At 32.4% G+C, this 15,936-nt stretch overlaps 1 protein-coding gene across 1 annotated transcript; it reads right to left on the minus strand.

The window, feature by feature from the left end:
* Positions 1-6,686: 6,686 nt before the first annotated feature.
* Positions 6,687-11,887, minus strand: LOC113780261 (protein ALTERED XYLOGLUCAN 4-like). The gene is made up of 3 exons (XM_027326072.1): positions 11,662-11,887; positions 11,270-11,553; positions 6,687-7,470 (listed from the first exon to the last, which is right to left on the minus strand). Exons 1-3 carry the CDS (start codon positions 11,885-11,887, stop codon positions 6,688-6,690), a joined length of 1,293 nt encoding a protein of 430 aa, XP_027181873.1. The 3' UTR covers position 6,687.
* Positions 11,888-15,936: the final 4,049 nt, after the last annotated feature.

The following is a 15,936-nucleotide window of genomic DNA, read 5'->3' on the forward strand; positions in this document are numbered from 1 at the left end:
CGGTTGAACCGTGAATCGGCCATGCCTTCGGTCTGATTCAATTAAAAAATCAAAGAATTAATTGAATTGGTAAAAACCGAGAGGTTCAACCGGTTTTCATTAAGTTTTTATTTTATCAAATAAATATTTTAGTTTTATTCAAAATTCTTAATACTAAAATGAATAAAAAAATTATTAAACTTTTGAACCGATTGAACCGTGAATTGGAAGGTTTTCGGTTCACTCTCGTATACCTTCTGGTTCACTCTCGTATAACTACATTGGACGTCACATATAATAAATGGTCTCATTTACTAATAAGCTCATGCATGGATTACTTTCATTTTCTTATTTAAAAGACAGACATTACGGTTGAAGCACAAGAATACTAGTTGTGGTCGATGTATCTATTGATTTATCGGTTTATCTAACGGGTGTCATATCGTTAAGATATATTTCAGATGTTATATTTTTGAAAATATAAGGTTAATTAGAAAAAAATAAATACAAGGAGTAGACAAGGTTAAATAGAAAAAGTATATAAATGCAATAAAGGATAATAATTATTAGTATGCAATAAAGGATAATAATATATAAATGCAATAGTATCGACCACAACCTCTCCTAAGACATCTGCCATCGCACAGGATTTGCCTAGTGCGTCTTACCCCTCCTTATGGTTGGCGGGCTATTGCACGGAGCGGAATTTACCCAGTGCGTACTTTTGGTAGTGATTGCAAGGTCCCTTGTCAACAAAAAAAAAAAAATTTATTAGTGTGTGTGTGTGTTTAGGGTACATTAAGCAAATGATAGGTGTATTAACGAGTGTCCTAAGGGGACTCGTTAGAAAAATCCTTGATATATAGATACATCTTTATTAACACACACCCATGCAATCATGTAATACTATGTCTAATTCCTTTAATTATTGCCCAAAAAAGAAAAAATCGTAACAATAATGCTCTGACATAATCCTAGTACAGAACCATGCCTATCGGGCTGAGCAAGAGAATATTTTTTTTTTAAAAGGTCCGGCTTCCGAGCTAACTAAGCATTTGTTTGACTTTCTACCACGTTGTTAGCCCGACAGCCTGTAGCTTTATTTTAAAAAAAAAAAAAAATTTGAAGACAGCCGTGCTTAGTAAGCCTGCAGCCTTTTTTGGTTAATTTTTTTTAATGTTCAAACGTAAGAAAAATGTCTAAATAGATTTGCTAAATCAATGATTTTTATTTTATGTTCAACCCTAAGAAAAGTTTTTAGATAAAAAAAAATCACATCTCATTCAATATACAAGAAAATGCATTCCCCAAATCTTAATGTGCAACAGTAAATGAATATTTAAAAATCTTTGAAATATAATCATTGAAATTATTATGTATGAGATTTGGTTTTATATTTTTATAAAACATATAGAAAATTGACATTTACATAAATAATATATACAAATAAATTATTATTTGGCAGTGAATAGTTATAAGAATAGAGGTAGAAATAAATATGATAGTGGGCAATTATACATAAAAGGTAATTATTAATCTAAGCTATAGGAAAGAAGGAAGATTTGATAATGTGAAATGATGAGATGGCGAAGTTTAAAAATAAAAACGTTAATCATTCAAATGATAAAAGTTTAAAATAACTCTAAATAGCATATTCAAATGGTGAACTTTAAAATTATGTACAGGAAATGATAATATCAACCGCTAGTGCGCCTTTTGCCCTTGCCTTCTTCGGCTCCTTGATCATTAGGTGCACCATGCATGTGCGTGCAAATAATGGAATTCCCATGATTTCCAGTTCCAATTCAGTAGAGCTCACTTAGACCGAATCAAATTCAGACCCTCAACTCAGATCAACACCAAAATTTTCTGAAATGCAAGTTCAATCGTCAATTTCAGCAACAAAGAGATGAAAACAAATGATGGAGATGAAAACACTCATTGGTTCGTGTAACGGCATTGGTATGTGCACACGACAAATACAAAAACCTAGCTAGTCTCCAATTACTTGAGTTCACAAGTATTTTGAGTGAAATTCTGGTGGATTTAGTCCTACTCTCCTCCTTTGTTTCGCGTTTGATCTCAAGTCTCTCAGCCGCTTTATGGGTGGTTACACAACTGTATTTGACCATAGTTTTCATGACTTTAAGAGCAAAAGAATCCAATGTTCCATGGGTATTTTGAGCTCCAATGGTGTATAGTTAACCTATGTTTTCAGAACCGGACCGGATAGCGACTCGGCCGAGGTCAGGGGTCAGGGGTCAATGGGTTCGACCGGGGGTCGATAGGGGTCGAACCGGATGACGTCATAAATAAAAATTATTTAAAAATTAAAATATTATATATATAATATCTAATAATATATTGATATTAATAAAGGTATATCCATATATATTTGATGTTTCAAATATATTTAACAAGAAAATACAAAGAAATTAGAACAATCAAGTAGCAATTTATATTATTTAATAAATATTAACAAGTTTAGAATTAAAATTATGAATTTAATTGAAAAATAACATCAAATTTTAGGACAATATTTATAAAGTATCAAATATTTGAGGTATATCAATAAGTTTTAACAATTTAGGGGGTCAAAACATAATATTAAAAAGTTTGAATTTTTTAAAAAAAAATTACTGTTGAACCGGAAAAACCGGTTTTTCCCCGGTCAAACCCGGTTTTTTTTGACCGGGTTTTAAATTTCCGGTTTTTTAATGTGACTCGGACCGGCTACCTGGCCGGTTCCCGGTTCGACCGGCCGGTCTGGTCCGAGTTTGAAAACAGAATAGTTAACATCAATGTTTTAAAAACCGGACCGTTAATTGAACCGGTGACGTGAAAGGGTCGAGGTTCAATCGGTCGGACCGGTTCAACCTCGGTTCAATGAATTTTAAAAAAAATAATTTATATAAATATTTATGCACAAAATAAGACATGTAATGGACTAATTTAATACATTATATGATGAAAAGTTTACTATTTTTGAATAACTTGATTTTTTAAAAATAAAAATTTTAAATTATAAGTTAAAACAAATAAATTTCATTTCAATTTCAATTATATCTACCAAAAAAATCTTAGATCTAACCCAAAAATATCATAATATTTTAAAATTATACAAAATTCATGTCTATGAGAATTTAGATTTTGTGAACTTAAATTTTAATTTACGTTTTGGGATTTAGAGATTGCAATTTAAAAAAGGAATTTTGGAGTTCGAAAGAAGTCAAGAGAATCGAAAATAGAAATGCAAACTTGATAAGAAATAAAAAATGAGATAAAAGTGAGTGGTTGTGGCATTAAATAATTTGGGTTAAAGAAAAATAATTCTTTTTTAACCTTTTTCAATTTAATGGACAAAAATAAAATTAAAAGATGGAAGAAAACATCAATAAATTAAAAATAAAGTGGTTTGATTAAAAAGAGAGTGACAAAAAAAAGAGGAGAGAGTGAGAGAGAGAGTGTGTGTGTGTGTGTGTTGAAGATTAAAAAGAAAGAGCCATGAGAGATTAGATTTTGTAAAAAAAATGACAAAAAGAAATATGAGTTTTTGTTTTATATAAATAAGTTATCAAAAAAAACTAATAAGATGTGATGGTGCAATGGTTACTACATTGGTCTTTTATTACAAAGGTCTTGAGTTCGAATCTTGATAGTTGCATTTTGCAAAACGTAAAAAAAAAAAAAAAAAAAAAAAAAAAAAAAAAAGAGGAAATCTCGAAAACCGGAAACCGCCGGTTCAATCCGGTCCGGCGGTTTCCACGGTTTAACCGGGTTTTGACCGGTTTTCTAACCTGGTCAACTATAGCAAAGAACCGGACTGGAGCCATGGCCGGTTCGCGGTCCAACCGGTCGAACCGGCCGGTCCGGTCCGGTTTTCAAAACACTGGTTAACATGGGATTTATAGAGGAAATTTATATCAATGATATTTTTCAAAGAATAGGAATTTTTCCTGAATGGAAACCTTCATTAGCTAGAATCCATTGGCTGGGGACCATAGTACAATTAATAATTCGTCTAATTTGTCTACCCCAATCACCTAAATGTGTCACATACCTTGTTACAATGTAGAGCAGCGCAACACACATTTTCTCAGTGAATATAAGATAAAGGTTATTACACCATGCACTAGAGTGACTGATGTAAGAATTGGTGAATCATGAAACACAAGGTATCCAAATGCATGATTTAACAAGGTAACACCAAAAGTGTACCAAACGAAATTTTCTATTCGAGGAATAATGTGTAAGCGATATATTATATATTCTGACCTGTCATAGTGATGTTTGGACTCGAACCATTCAACCTTTTAAAAATCAAGATGATCCAAAGTTGGCTAAGTGGCTGCAGCCTGGATGAGGAAGGCTATTGGTCGCGCGTGCATTTGAGCGGTGCGTGGTGCAAAATTAGGAGCCTGTGTATGATATGCTCCCTCAATGTGCTTTTTGCGAAGAACTAAACAATATACTGTGTCATAGCATCTGAAATATGTGAGTCAACTTGGGAACTCCGGCCCACTTCTTCAAGTCATTGTAGTGATGGGCCTCATGATAACTCTAATTCAAACAGGAATTCTTTTATCGGAAAAATCGATCAAAACGTTTCTTACATTTTAATAAATTAATTTTTTCATTTTTCACATTTAAAATGTTAATTTTACATCTATTACAAATTCAAATTAGTAAAATTTGATTTCAACCTAAATTTTCAACAACTTTTTAGCCTGAAATCATCAAGTGACTCACATGCAGTTATTTTTTATGTACAAAAAAGGTTAGATGCAGTCATTTTTTTTAGTAGCCAAAATGAATATAAATTGAGTCAAATCTCACTATTGTAGAAAAAATAAATATGATTTGGGTCAGATCTTACTTTTTAGAGATAAAAATGAATATAGATTGAATCATTTATTTAATTGCAAATAGAATCTAACCTTTTTGTCCCTAAAACTATGATCATGTGTGAATTACGTGATGGATTCAAGGTAAAAAGTGGTTGAAAATCTACACTCGGACCAAATTTTATCGACTTAATTTTGTAAGGGATGTAAAGTTATTATTCTAAAAGTGAAGGATGAAAAATTCACTTGACGAAATGTGGGGGCACATTTTAAATGATTTTTCTCTTTTTAATTTGACATAAAAAGTTGTCCATGCGTCAATTTTTATTGGTGTTACGGAAATAATGTAAAAAATTTGAAGTTGGGATATAATTCTAGACACATTTACACATTCTAGATTGGATTTGAACTGGTTTTGATGTGACATTTTTACTGCCTGTTTGATGTTGTGGTTAAAAATGTTATTTATTTAATAGAGCTTTTGATAAAAATACTTATTAAGTACTGAATTATATTATTATTTGATTGTATTTATGTCTGTATTCAATTCATAATTTATGATCAAATGGTTAGATTTTTATTTTCTATTTTTTGAAACATGAAAATTATTTCAGAAACACCAATTTTGAGTTTACACAAAAAGTGTTTTTGAGACGAAAAGCTCCACCACTAAATTTACTAATGATATTTACCAAGCACCTAGAAATATTTCTATCACTCAAAAATATTTTCTTAATTAAAAGTGACATAAATAGACTCTCAATTAATAAAGATTTGTTTTGTAAAGGTGAATTTTAGGTATAAAGTTATTCTATGACAGAAGAGAAGTAATGCCTAAGACACAAGTATAAACAAACGATGATTACATTCAGAAAGCAAAGAATGGCCAAATCCACCTAAGGCAATCCAAAATGAAAATTGTAGAACGCAAATTTAGAGTTCTAATATTAACTATACGTTTGGGGTTACAGAATTAAAGGAGATTAAAATAACCACTCAAATTATTTATGTGGTAGAGAAGAAAATAAATAATTCACACTATTATTGAAATAACAAACAATGAAAGAAAGCCACATGCAATAAAAACCTTGCAGTCTCTCCTGCACTCCCTTAAGAAGACTCTCCAAGTAATGTCCTATTCCCTCAAAAAAAAAAAAATAACGTTCTATTTATAACATATCAGATTGGGTAAGAAATTACTTGAATAAAAAATTATAAAAAAAAAACACACAAACTCCTAAATCACACGACTATATACTATATACCTAACTCCAATAAAACTAACAAATAAATAAATAGAAACTTATAAACTTGATTTATTTTGCCAACAAAAATCACTTAATCAGTGATCAAATTTTTGAGATTTTCTCCCAAATCTCACTTCAGCAGTTTGAGAGGGTATTTCAGGTTCGGCATCTCTACAATTATCAGTACCAGTTATGCCATACAATGCAAGCAGTAGCACAACAAATGTGAAAACTAAAACAAAAATATACACATGAATAAAACAATGTGCATATATATATATAGAGAGAGAGAGCTTTTACTCATTAAAAATTGTATCTCTTTTTTTAAATTCTTTTTAAAGTGAGGAATTGAATTTAAGAACTCTTACTTACAATTCCTCCGGCTTAAATTGCATCTCAAAATCAATCTAATCTGTCCAATTTCAAATGCATCCCATCCGAACCAAGAATTGTATAGTGCAATTGCTCTTATAATTGCAGAGAGTCTCTTCCCGGATATTAACCGCAGAAAGACAGCCCGCATTAGGATTGCCTCTCAAATGGGTTAGACCTCAACAAACAATGAGCTCCGCTGGCGGCTTTTTTTGGAGTCCAAACTGTTTCAGTATTGAAGTATTTTAGTTTTTAACATCTTCTGATGCATGCCTTCTCAGTGTTTCAAGCAAAATTTCGTTCCAAGTATCAACCGGCCCCGGCAAGCACCAATGGATGCAATCACTGGTTCCCTTAGCCCAGAAGGGATCCCAATGTACATCAGGGTGGCCATCAGGCCTCATTGACATAGCTCCAGTAACATCTAAAACATCAAATGTTCTCCCCCTTTTCTCTCCCAATTTGTGTGCATTTTCAACCTCTGCTAATTGGACATTCCTGTTATCCCATTCCACGCCATTGTAGTTAATCTCTTCTGGAGCAAGTGGGCTTGTTCTATTGCAAGTCCCTCCCATGTTCCATGCGCCATTCTCGAAATGGGCTGGTGAAAATGTTCTCACTAAAGTTAGCATCCTCGAGCAGTTGTTGCAGTCGTTGATGGACTTAAGAGCAAGCCTAAAAACTCCTTGGATGGCAATGTCAGGGGTCAGGTACGTTGCGTTAGGATCGTGGGAGTAAATGCATCCAAGAAAACGACCACCCTCGGACACGTAGTTGGTTCTGAAGAACCAGTGGCCGGCTGAGATAATGGCATAATCCAGGGCTGGTAGTTTTTGCGCCCAACTCTCATCAATTTTGTCTAGGTGCAAATGGAAACTGTCGGTTGCTGACCCGTTCACTACCATCTCCGAGGCGGAGACGAGGAATTGCGACCACAGCACCATGATGGTGAAGTTGTGATGAGGAAAGTGCCACGTTATGGTTTTGCCTCCCTCATCCCCCCTGTATACTTCTTGTGGGGTTTCTTCCTGCAAAATGGAGTTTCTTTGAACCAGATTTAACCAAGTTTCTATCCATGCATGCAGCACAATAACATATAAAAAGCAAAAAAAAAAAAAAAAGGGGTGTGGGGTTCCTTTTTATTTCTTGCTACAATGATAATATTTCTTTGAAAAACATAAAAAGAAAAAAAACCTATCATAATTACTTTCTGTGAATGGTGTTTATGTTTTGATAAACTGTACATAATGTTCTCGTTTCCAACTCTGTGAAATACATGTTACTTAATCGAACTATTATTGATCAATCGTCTACAAAATATGTTTTACAAATACTATTAGAAATATTTCATTAGTGAAAATAATGATAGAGTGCCTATTTGCGCATTACCAAATTAACTCCAATTCACTTTGAAAGACAATAATATGCAAATGCCAACAATATGCAAATTGGTGAATGCGAAGAAAGGAATTTGAACTTCTTCCCATAAATTGGGAGTTAATTTGAAAATTGGAAGAGTTGAAAGAAATTGCAATTAGTGAAGAATACTTCAGTTAACAGGTTTTCTCTGATTTTTTGAGTTGCAAGCTGCTAAGCATGCTTAACCGATAGACCTCTTTTTTTATTTTCCATCAAAGTTTATATGACTGGACTATGGAGTATTTGAGTAATCGAATTAACTTCCAAAGTGCCTAAATAATAGAAACAAGTTGGTTTTCATGGTTCAGTACTCAATTACAATCAATTCATCAAATTAGTCATGTGTATCTTGGCTTTTTATTCACTAGTGGGGGAACAAATCCACTATTTCCAAAAGTACCTAGATGACAGTGGATTTGTTTGAATTGAGATGATTTCAGATAAAATAATTTGCTTCACAAATTTCAATCACATTTTTATCTTACATACATCACATCACAAAAAATACTACAGTGTAATTAAGTGCTTCAGTGCCCCAACTCTAAGAGTAACGTGATTAAAGTTGGTGTGGATATGATTTATGGATTTGTTATATTGTATGGTGTACTTTCACGTACAATGTTGACCAAAAAATTTTATTTATGTCCACCAAACTTTTGCTAGCTTTAAATAAGGTCCTGAATCAAGTCTACTTTATTTATGTATTCTCACCATTCCAAATGTAAAACAAGTCTAATTTAAATTCCTTTTAACTCCCCATCTCTTGATTTACTTTTTTCATATAAATTTCCTTTGATTCAAATGCAGCCTATGGCTATGGCATCGTATGGTGGGATGTGAAATGTTTAAGATTAAGAAATATTTTCTTAGACAAATGTTTTACGTGAAATATAGTAGTTGTTCAAAGATTTTCAAGTTAAATGAATTTGAATTTGCTATTACACTGTATGGCTACATCCCTTCCATTTGTAATATTGTCGGTCCAAGATCTAATTAGATTAATAAAACTATGATTTTAACATTTGACAAGTGATAGTTCTAACTAATATGTAGTTGTATTAAAAGAAAAGACTAAATAAATTATAAGAATTAATCTTCTTCAGCAAATTTTCTTTAGCTTTTCTTTTTAATAATGATATCAAGATTGCTCTTCTTCAGCAAATTTTCTTTAACTTTTCTTTCAACTTCACTTGAGTTATCTTTTGTAAGATCAATAGTCCTGACATTACCTCCTTTCCCTCATACATTTGCACCTTTCAAATTACCAAACAGTTTCACAATTGCATCTGCAGCCTTATTAGTGAAGCACTACACAGACTCCACCCGGACTTGAATTCCTAGCCTTTCCAACTCAGCTTTCAAAGCCGTGCATTTGCTACTAAGAGGGCATAAACACTAGTATTATATGGAAAATGTCAATCACATAGTAGTAATACTTTACCCCTGTACTTAATAGGTAGCTGAACTCTACTCTCTTCAATCTTAAATGCATGCACTTTATCCCCATGACAATTAGTCAAAGTTAGAAATAAAAAAAAAATGAGACTCGTCTAATTGATTCACTGTGATTACAGCTAAAGGTGAAATCGAACCAAACTCCACTAGTTTTTTAACCCAAAATGCTGTAACTTTATTGACGTCTGTTTAAGACTTTTGATTGGTTGTACTAATATTTTATTTAATTCAACTAACTTAATTTTCTTTGTAATTGTTTAAGAAGATCCACTACTTTAGCTACATAACTTAAGAATTTTTTATGTTTTAAATGGTTTGAAATGCAGCCAAATGATTTTTAACTAGGTGATATTGTATGTACAAATCAAGAATCGGTTGGACATTGGCTAGATCAAAACTTTTGAGCATATTAATGGAAAAAGCAGGCACTTGTTACTTTCCTCTATACACACAAAATAGTTATTTTGATTTACCTATAACTTTGAAGAATCAAATATCTCTTTTGCAGCTATTTCAACATCCCGGTACAACTCCCAGTAATTTTTACGATTTCCACTGTTTCAACTTATCTATCATCATTGCTACCACCAAGGTTCCCAACCTGATTTATAACTAGCATGTAGTTCATCCGAATATGGGAGCTTTTCAAGTCCACAAAGTTTGCTTTGTTATGACAATAGTGGTTGTGAACTCATTGATTGTGCCCTTACCAAATTTGTGGATAAGAAGAGAAGCTATCTTTTTAGTCTATATCACTCTTATATTCTTATAGTATACAATTAGGATAGAATTAGTTTTCGTATTCCTATACAATAAAGATAGAATTAATTGTATGATAAGGATGGAATTAGCGTAGTATTCTAGTATGTTAAGCTAGAAGTCTACTATTTTGTATAAATTCTCAGTTGTACATGACACTTATGTATCAATGAATTATTTTTTAAAATTATGAATAACATAAATTGAAAAAACAATATTCTTTTTTTTGTCTAGAATTATCATGCATATAATTACTTTAAACGGGTAGCTACTAAACTTTGAGAAAAATGAAGAAAAATATATGCTATGTTACAGTCAATGATTACGGAAAAAAGTAAACTTTGAAGCAAAGTATATATTTTCTTCCTTGATTGCTATACTACACATATTTTTCTTCTATTTTTGTAAAATTTAGGGTCTACCCACTTAACGAGATTAATATTATGTGGAATAGGTTGAACATTTATAATGTAATATTTATAATTTTCTCAAAACTGATGTATTTGCAGATCCTTCAAATTTGTTACTTTTGTAGCGTGTTTGATGTTGTATTTTCGTTAGATGTATGACAATTAACCTTAATTCGAATTTAAAATCCAAATTTTACATACATGTTATATACTCCCTCCGTTCCACTTTGATAGTCCTGATTCTTTTTCACACAGTTTAATAAAAAGTAGTTAACTTTGTTGGAATAATCAATTTAGGTAGCTATTTTCCTAAAATACCCTCACATTAATTAGAGTACAACTTTATGGAAACTTGAATTGATGGTAAAAAAAGAATCAACTCTTATTAAATGGGGTAGCTTTATAGTAACAGCAACTTACATTGAATAAGGGTATTTTAGGAAAATTAAAATACAACTACATTCTTCAATTGGAAAGTGGACTACAATTTCGGACAGACGAAAAAGAAAAATAGGACTATCAAAGTGGGACGGAAGGAGTATTTAACTGTGATAGTGTATGTACTAATAATGTACTAGATTAGCTCAAATTATAGGCAGAAGTATTAACACAGCATAAAGCATTGGTTATAACTTATAAGCCTAAGATATGGGAATGAAAATTCTACAAACAAATTCATTAAGGGTGTTGGATCTTATCCAACTGGATCATATAATTAAAATGCGAGTAAACGTTTGGTTTCATATGTGTGAATATATTTGAGAGAAGGATTTCAAGATCAAACCTTAGATAATAAACAGAGAAGCGAATCCACGTGATTCCTGGCCAGCGAGTCACCTATGAAACCCATCGTTTTTCCTTTAACAATGTTCAGAAAGCTCCTAGGATTGAAGACAGGAAGTTCGCATTGGTCAGGCTTCCATCTCCAGTGAAGGAAGTCCCTGTCCATCCTCCCGTGCAAGAAACAGTTCTTATGGTGTGGGAGTGTTTTACAGCTGAAATTTGTATACAAAGGCTCTTTTACATCTCGAATCCATCGACCCTTCGATAGATCACATTTTTCATTATCTACAAAATATAATTCATTGCAAAAACCAAATCGTAGCAGGTTTAATATATTGTAAGATGTTCTTGTGAATAAATCGAGTTGCACCGATGAAATGACAGATGACATACCTGGCCTACGGTTGCCGAGCTGGTCTAAGGATTCTCTTTGAACATGGTAGTCTCCACGTTCGAAGGTGGACTTGAGAGTGTTGGAACCACACAGGAAGTAGAAGCTGAGCAATAGGGTAAAACATAATGAAGGGATCAAAAAGGATGGTCCTTTAACCAAGTTGAGATATTCCTTGACGCGACAATGCTCATGAATATGTTCGCTAAATTTGGAAGTCGGCTTCATTATGAGTTTGCACTCTCTTGTTTCTTTGGGTATAGCCTACCTACATAATTGTGTTTTTGTGTGTGTTTGTAGATGAGTGGTATCATATATGAGCAACTTGGTGGATCTTGTACTGCAAACAGCAATACTAAGGGGAAGGGATGGATTGGAAGAAAGAGTGTAGATAAGAGATTCCGAATTAAAAACCTCTTATTTAAAAACCTCTTATTTTAGAGATTTTGGTCTACTTGAGGATGTGGCAAATGATATTGGCACAACTACTTTAGTATCAAATGATATTAACACAACCCCTATTCGAATGTGAGAGTAAATTTTCATGAAAAATAACAAAAACTACTCATCTCAAGTCAAACGTGATGTTGTTAAATTTGAGAAAGCTAAGTAATTTTGGCTCTCCCAAGTCAAAACTCAATCACTAAGCTTTTTCAAAAATGTTAATCTACCTCGTTGATGGAACAATTTTAAATTTATTCTCCAACCTTTTCCACGGCGGTAAACTCGGATCCGCCCAGTTCTCTATGGTGGTGAACGTGCATGATGTTATTTTTATTGGCCGTTCCCCGTTAGGCATGCAGATCTACACGAGCCCGGGTTGGGGCAACAAAATCCCTCAATTTTGTGAAAATTTGAAGATGTTCTAAAGAGGCATGTTGCTTTTGCAAATTGCTACATATTTTGCATCCCTATATATATTACTACATGAGCCCTGGTTGGGGCCATATCATTTAGCAGATAGAAATTGAAATTCAATGCAATCAATGTTGGGACTAAAAACTTTTGGCAATACTGTTTAGTATTTAAAATGTGAAATACAATGATAATCAATACTAGATTGTCTTGCAAGATTTGTTAGTAATTACAGTGTCAAACTAGTCAATCAGTAACTCTTGTATTTATGTAACTACGTTGGACATTAAATATAAATTATGTTCTTATTTACTAATATACTCACGCATGCATCACTTTCATTTTCTTTCTTAAAGACGGACACTATGGTCGATGTATTTATTCATTTAGAGATAATTCTTCATTAACACATCCATGCAATCATGTAACACTGTAGACTAGTTATGCATGCTGGTACACAAAAATATGCATATAAAGTAGATAAATATGGTATTTATAACGAATAATCATCATATTGCAAGAAATCAAGCAAGTATACCCAATCTAAAAATTTTGTTGGAAACTGTGATGTATGTGAGATAAAAAAGTAATTGGGAAGATAAAAAGTTATGTTGGAAATTGTGTTTGTGATGCAAGAAAATAATTTGGAGCCAAATAATGGTTTGAAAATGATGTTCCCACACTCTGCGCTTGCTTGAACTAAAAAATTTTTCTTAAATGTGGAGCTAAAGATTTGTGAAATTGCAGGAATTCAGGATTGGAAAATAAGAATGATAGGAAATGAAATTCTCCTAAAAGATTTAAGATAACACAATATAATCATGGACACATGAAACAAAGAATTATGCTAATGGAAATTTTATTATGTTTATAGAGGTGAAAAAATGGGTGGGATGGGCGGGATTTGCTTGGGTTTGAGATGGAACCGAGTCATATGGATTTGGGCCCAAACCTTATCCATATGTGTTTTGGGACTAACTTGGGCGGGATCACTTTGGGATGGGTTTAGATTGATCCCGCCCAATACCCAAATCTATTTTCTACATATTTTTTTTCCTTTAATTCATTTTTAATTTTTTATATAACTTTAATATTTTTTATTTATTAAATTTCTTTTAGTTTTATTAAATAAACATGCAAGTGCTTTATACTCAGGATTTCCACCAAAAATTGGATTAACAAATAAAGGAAAAAATAGATATACAGTTATATTCCAGCATATATCAAGATGGCCAAGGCACTTAGGGTGTTGAATATTTATACTAATCATTGTCCAAGGATGACAAGTCTAAACTGACTAAAATGCTAGAAATTCTTGTGCATAATGACTAGGAAGACTGCTAGATTATATTTGCTGGTATGACTATAAAAATTGTTAAAGATAATTTTTGAATCTAAGACTCCGTTTGGATTGGCTATTTTTTCAAAAAATAATTTTTTCAAGTACAATGTTATAGTAATATACAATAACTCTAAAAACATCCCATCCATATTAGTATATCAAATATTTCAAAAAAATTTTAGAGTAAAAATTTTTTATATACACTGCTACAATACAATATTTCAAAAATACCCCAAAAAATAATTAATCCAAACGGAGCCCTTGCTATTTGAGCCCAATGGGTACCCAAGTTTTTCCCAAAATTTCCCATCAATTAATGTGTATAATTGGGATTTGTCCCATTTTAAACCCAATATCAAATTCCAGTACCCATCCCGCCCAAAGTCCCCATGGAGCATGGGTAACCCATTGGGACTTGGGACAAATTGCCACCTCTATATGTTTAAACACTTTATGAGAAGTGTTTATTATATATGTTTATTAAGTAGCATTATGTGTTTATTTTTGGTATAAATTAGGATTTTTAAGGTGTAACTTGCTCTCTAAATCTGTTAATTTTGCAAGTTTCGTTTGAGTTGGTTACATTTGTAGGATTTGAGACATGATATAAGCGTTGGCTCGGGACAAAATTCATTTAAACGCTACTAGTGCATGATTCAATGACAATTTGAAAAGAAAATAGGGCATCAAATGCAAGTATTATTGGTGAAATATATGAACAACAACATGATCATCTTGCTTGTGATTTTAATGGTGAACTGGAGCAGAAAAGAAGCAAGAAAACATACCTGAACTGAATACGCGACCTCTAATACGCGAGCTCAAGTTGCGTATTCGGAGATCACATATTGTCCTCTGTTTCTCTGTAATTTGTTCTGCAGCTTGCCCTATTTTCACACTATTTTTCAACTCAATTCTAGCACAGAATTTCGACTATACATGCTCAAGAATCTTTAGGGAAGAGAAAAGGAAGTTTTGTATCATTTTATTTACCATTTTTTGACTCTCTTAACACTGTTAATGTAAAAATCATTGAAAAGAGTAGGAAAAAGAGTTATTCTCAGTTTATAGCTCAAGAGGTTAGTTATAGCATTTTATTCTATCTAGCTAGAAACTTTTAAGAAACACTTGGAAATTTCATTGTACAACTCATTTTGTTGAAGAAATAGAAGATTTGGGAGCTTGTTCATCACCTTAGCTAAGCTTTCTTTATCTATCTCTTTACTTATGATTCATTATGTGCTCATGCAATGAAATAATGTTCTTTCTTGTCTTATATCACAGGAGTAGCCAAATTTCTAAATCTAGTGAGTAGATGAAACTTATGACTACTTGATATGAGTTGAATATGATTTGTATTAATTTGTTCATTTATGTATGTTCATCACTTCTTGTTGTTTGATCATCAATAGCAAGTTTTAAGTTGTTATTATTCAATAAAAATTGATAATAATGATGAACAATATAAATGGAGCTTAAGGAGTAGACTCATGAGAATAGAAGTGCGCTTGAATGGATTATTTTTGCATTTCATGAAGAACAAAAGGGTAGATCTAATCATTCACCATGAGAATAGGAAAGACTAGTCTAAACTAGGCCCTTATATCATCAGAGTGAGTTTTAGTAAATATGGAAATGAATCCTTAGTTAAACAAAAGTAGTAACAAAAGGTAAATCTTTTTACTTGTACCTTTAAAGCCATAAGTGGACTCTACATCCCTACGCTCAAGTATTTAGTGAGTTTTCTCTATTGTTTTCTTGCAAGTTATTTAGTTAAGTTGGTTAGTTAGTGAATATTGTGATTTCTATTGCTTTTATTGATAGTAAGTCTAAATAATAGAGTAAGTAAGGACCTAGTACTCACATTAGTTGCTTCTCATGAGATTGACCCGATATATGCGCTAATCTACTAGTTGACCTGCATATTTGCAGTCAAACGGGTATATTTTGGATTTAAACTTGTACTTGTATCAAAAATCTGTCAAGTTTTTGGCGCCGTTGCTGGAGAGTGGTAATATTAGGGCCTAACAATCTTTATTGATTTAGACATTTTTTCTTAGTTTAGTTGAATTTTGTGTTA

This window comes from Coffea eugenioides, chromosome 8 (assembly GCF_003713205.1).
Source record: "Coffea eugenioides isolate CCC68of chromosome 8, Ceug_1.0, whole genome shotgun sequence".
In the NCBI taxonomy this organism is placed as follows: domain Eukaryota; kingdom Viridiplantae; phylum Streptophyta; class Magnoliopsida; order Gentianales; family Rubiaceae; genus Coffea; species Coffea eugenioides.

Coding starts and splice junctions, on each gene's coding strand:
- LOC113780261 (XM_027326072.1), bottom strand. CDS start 11,887: ATGAAGCCGACTTCCAAATTTAGCGAACATATTCATGAGCATTGTCGC. Junction 11,554..11,661: donor GCTCGGCAACCGTAGGCCAG/GTATGTCATCTG, acceptor TATATTTTGTAG/ATAATGAAAAATGTGATCTA. Junction 7,471..11,269: donor TTCTCTGTTTATTATCTAAG/GTTTGATCTTGA, acceptor TCCATTTTGCAG/GAAGAAACCCCACAAGAAGT.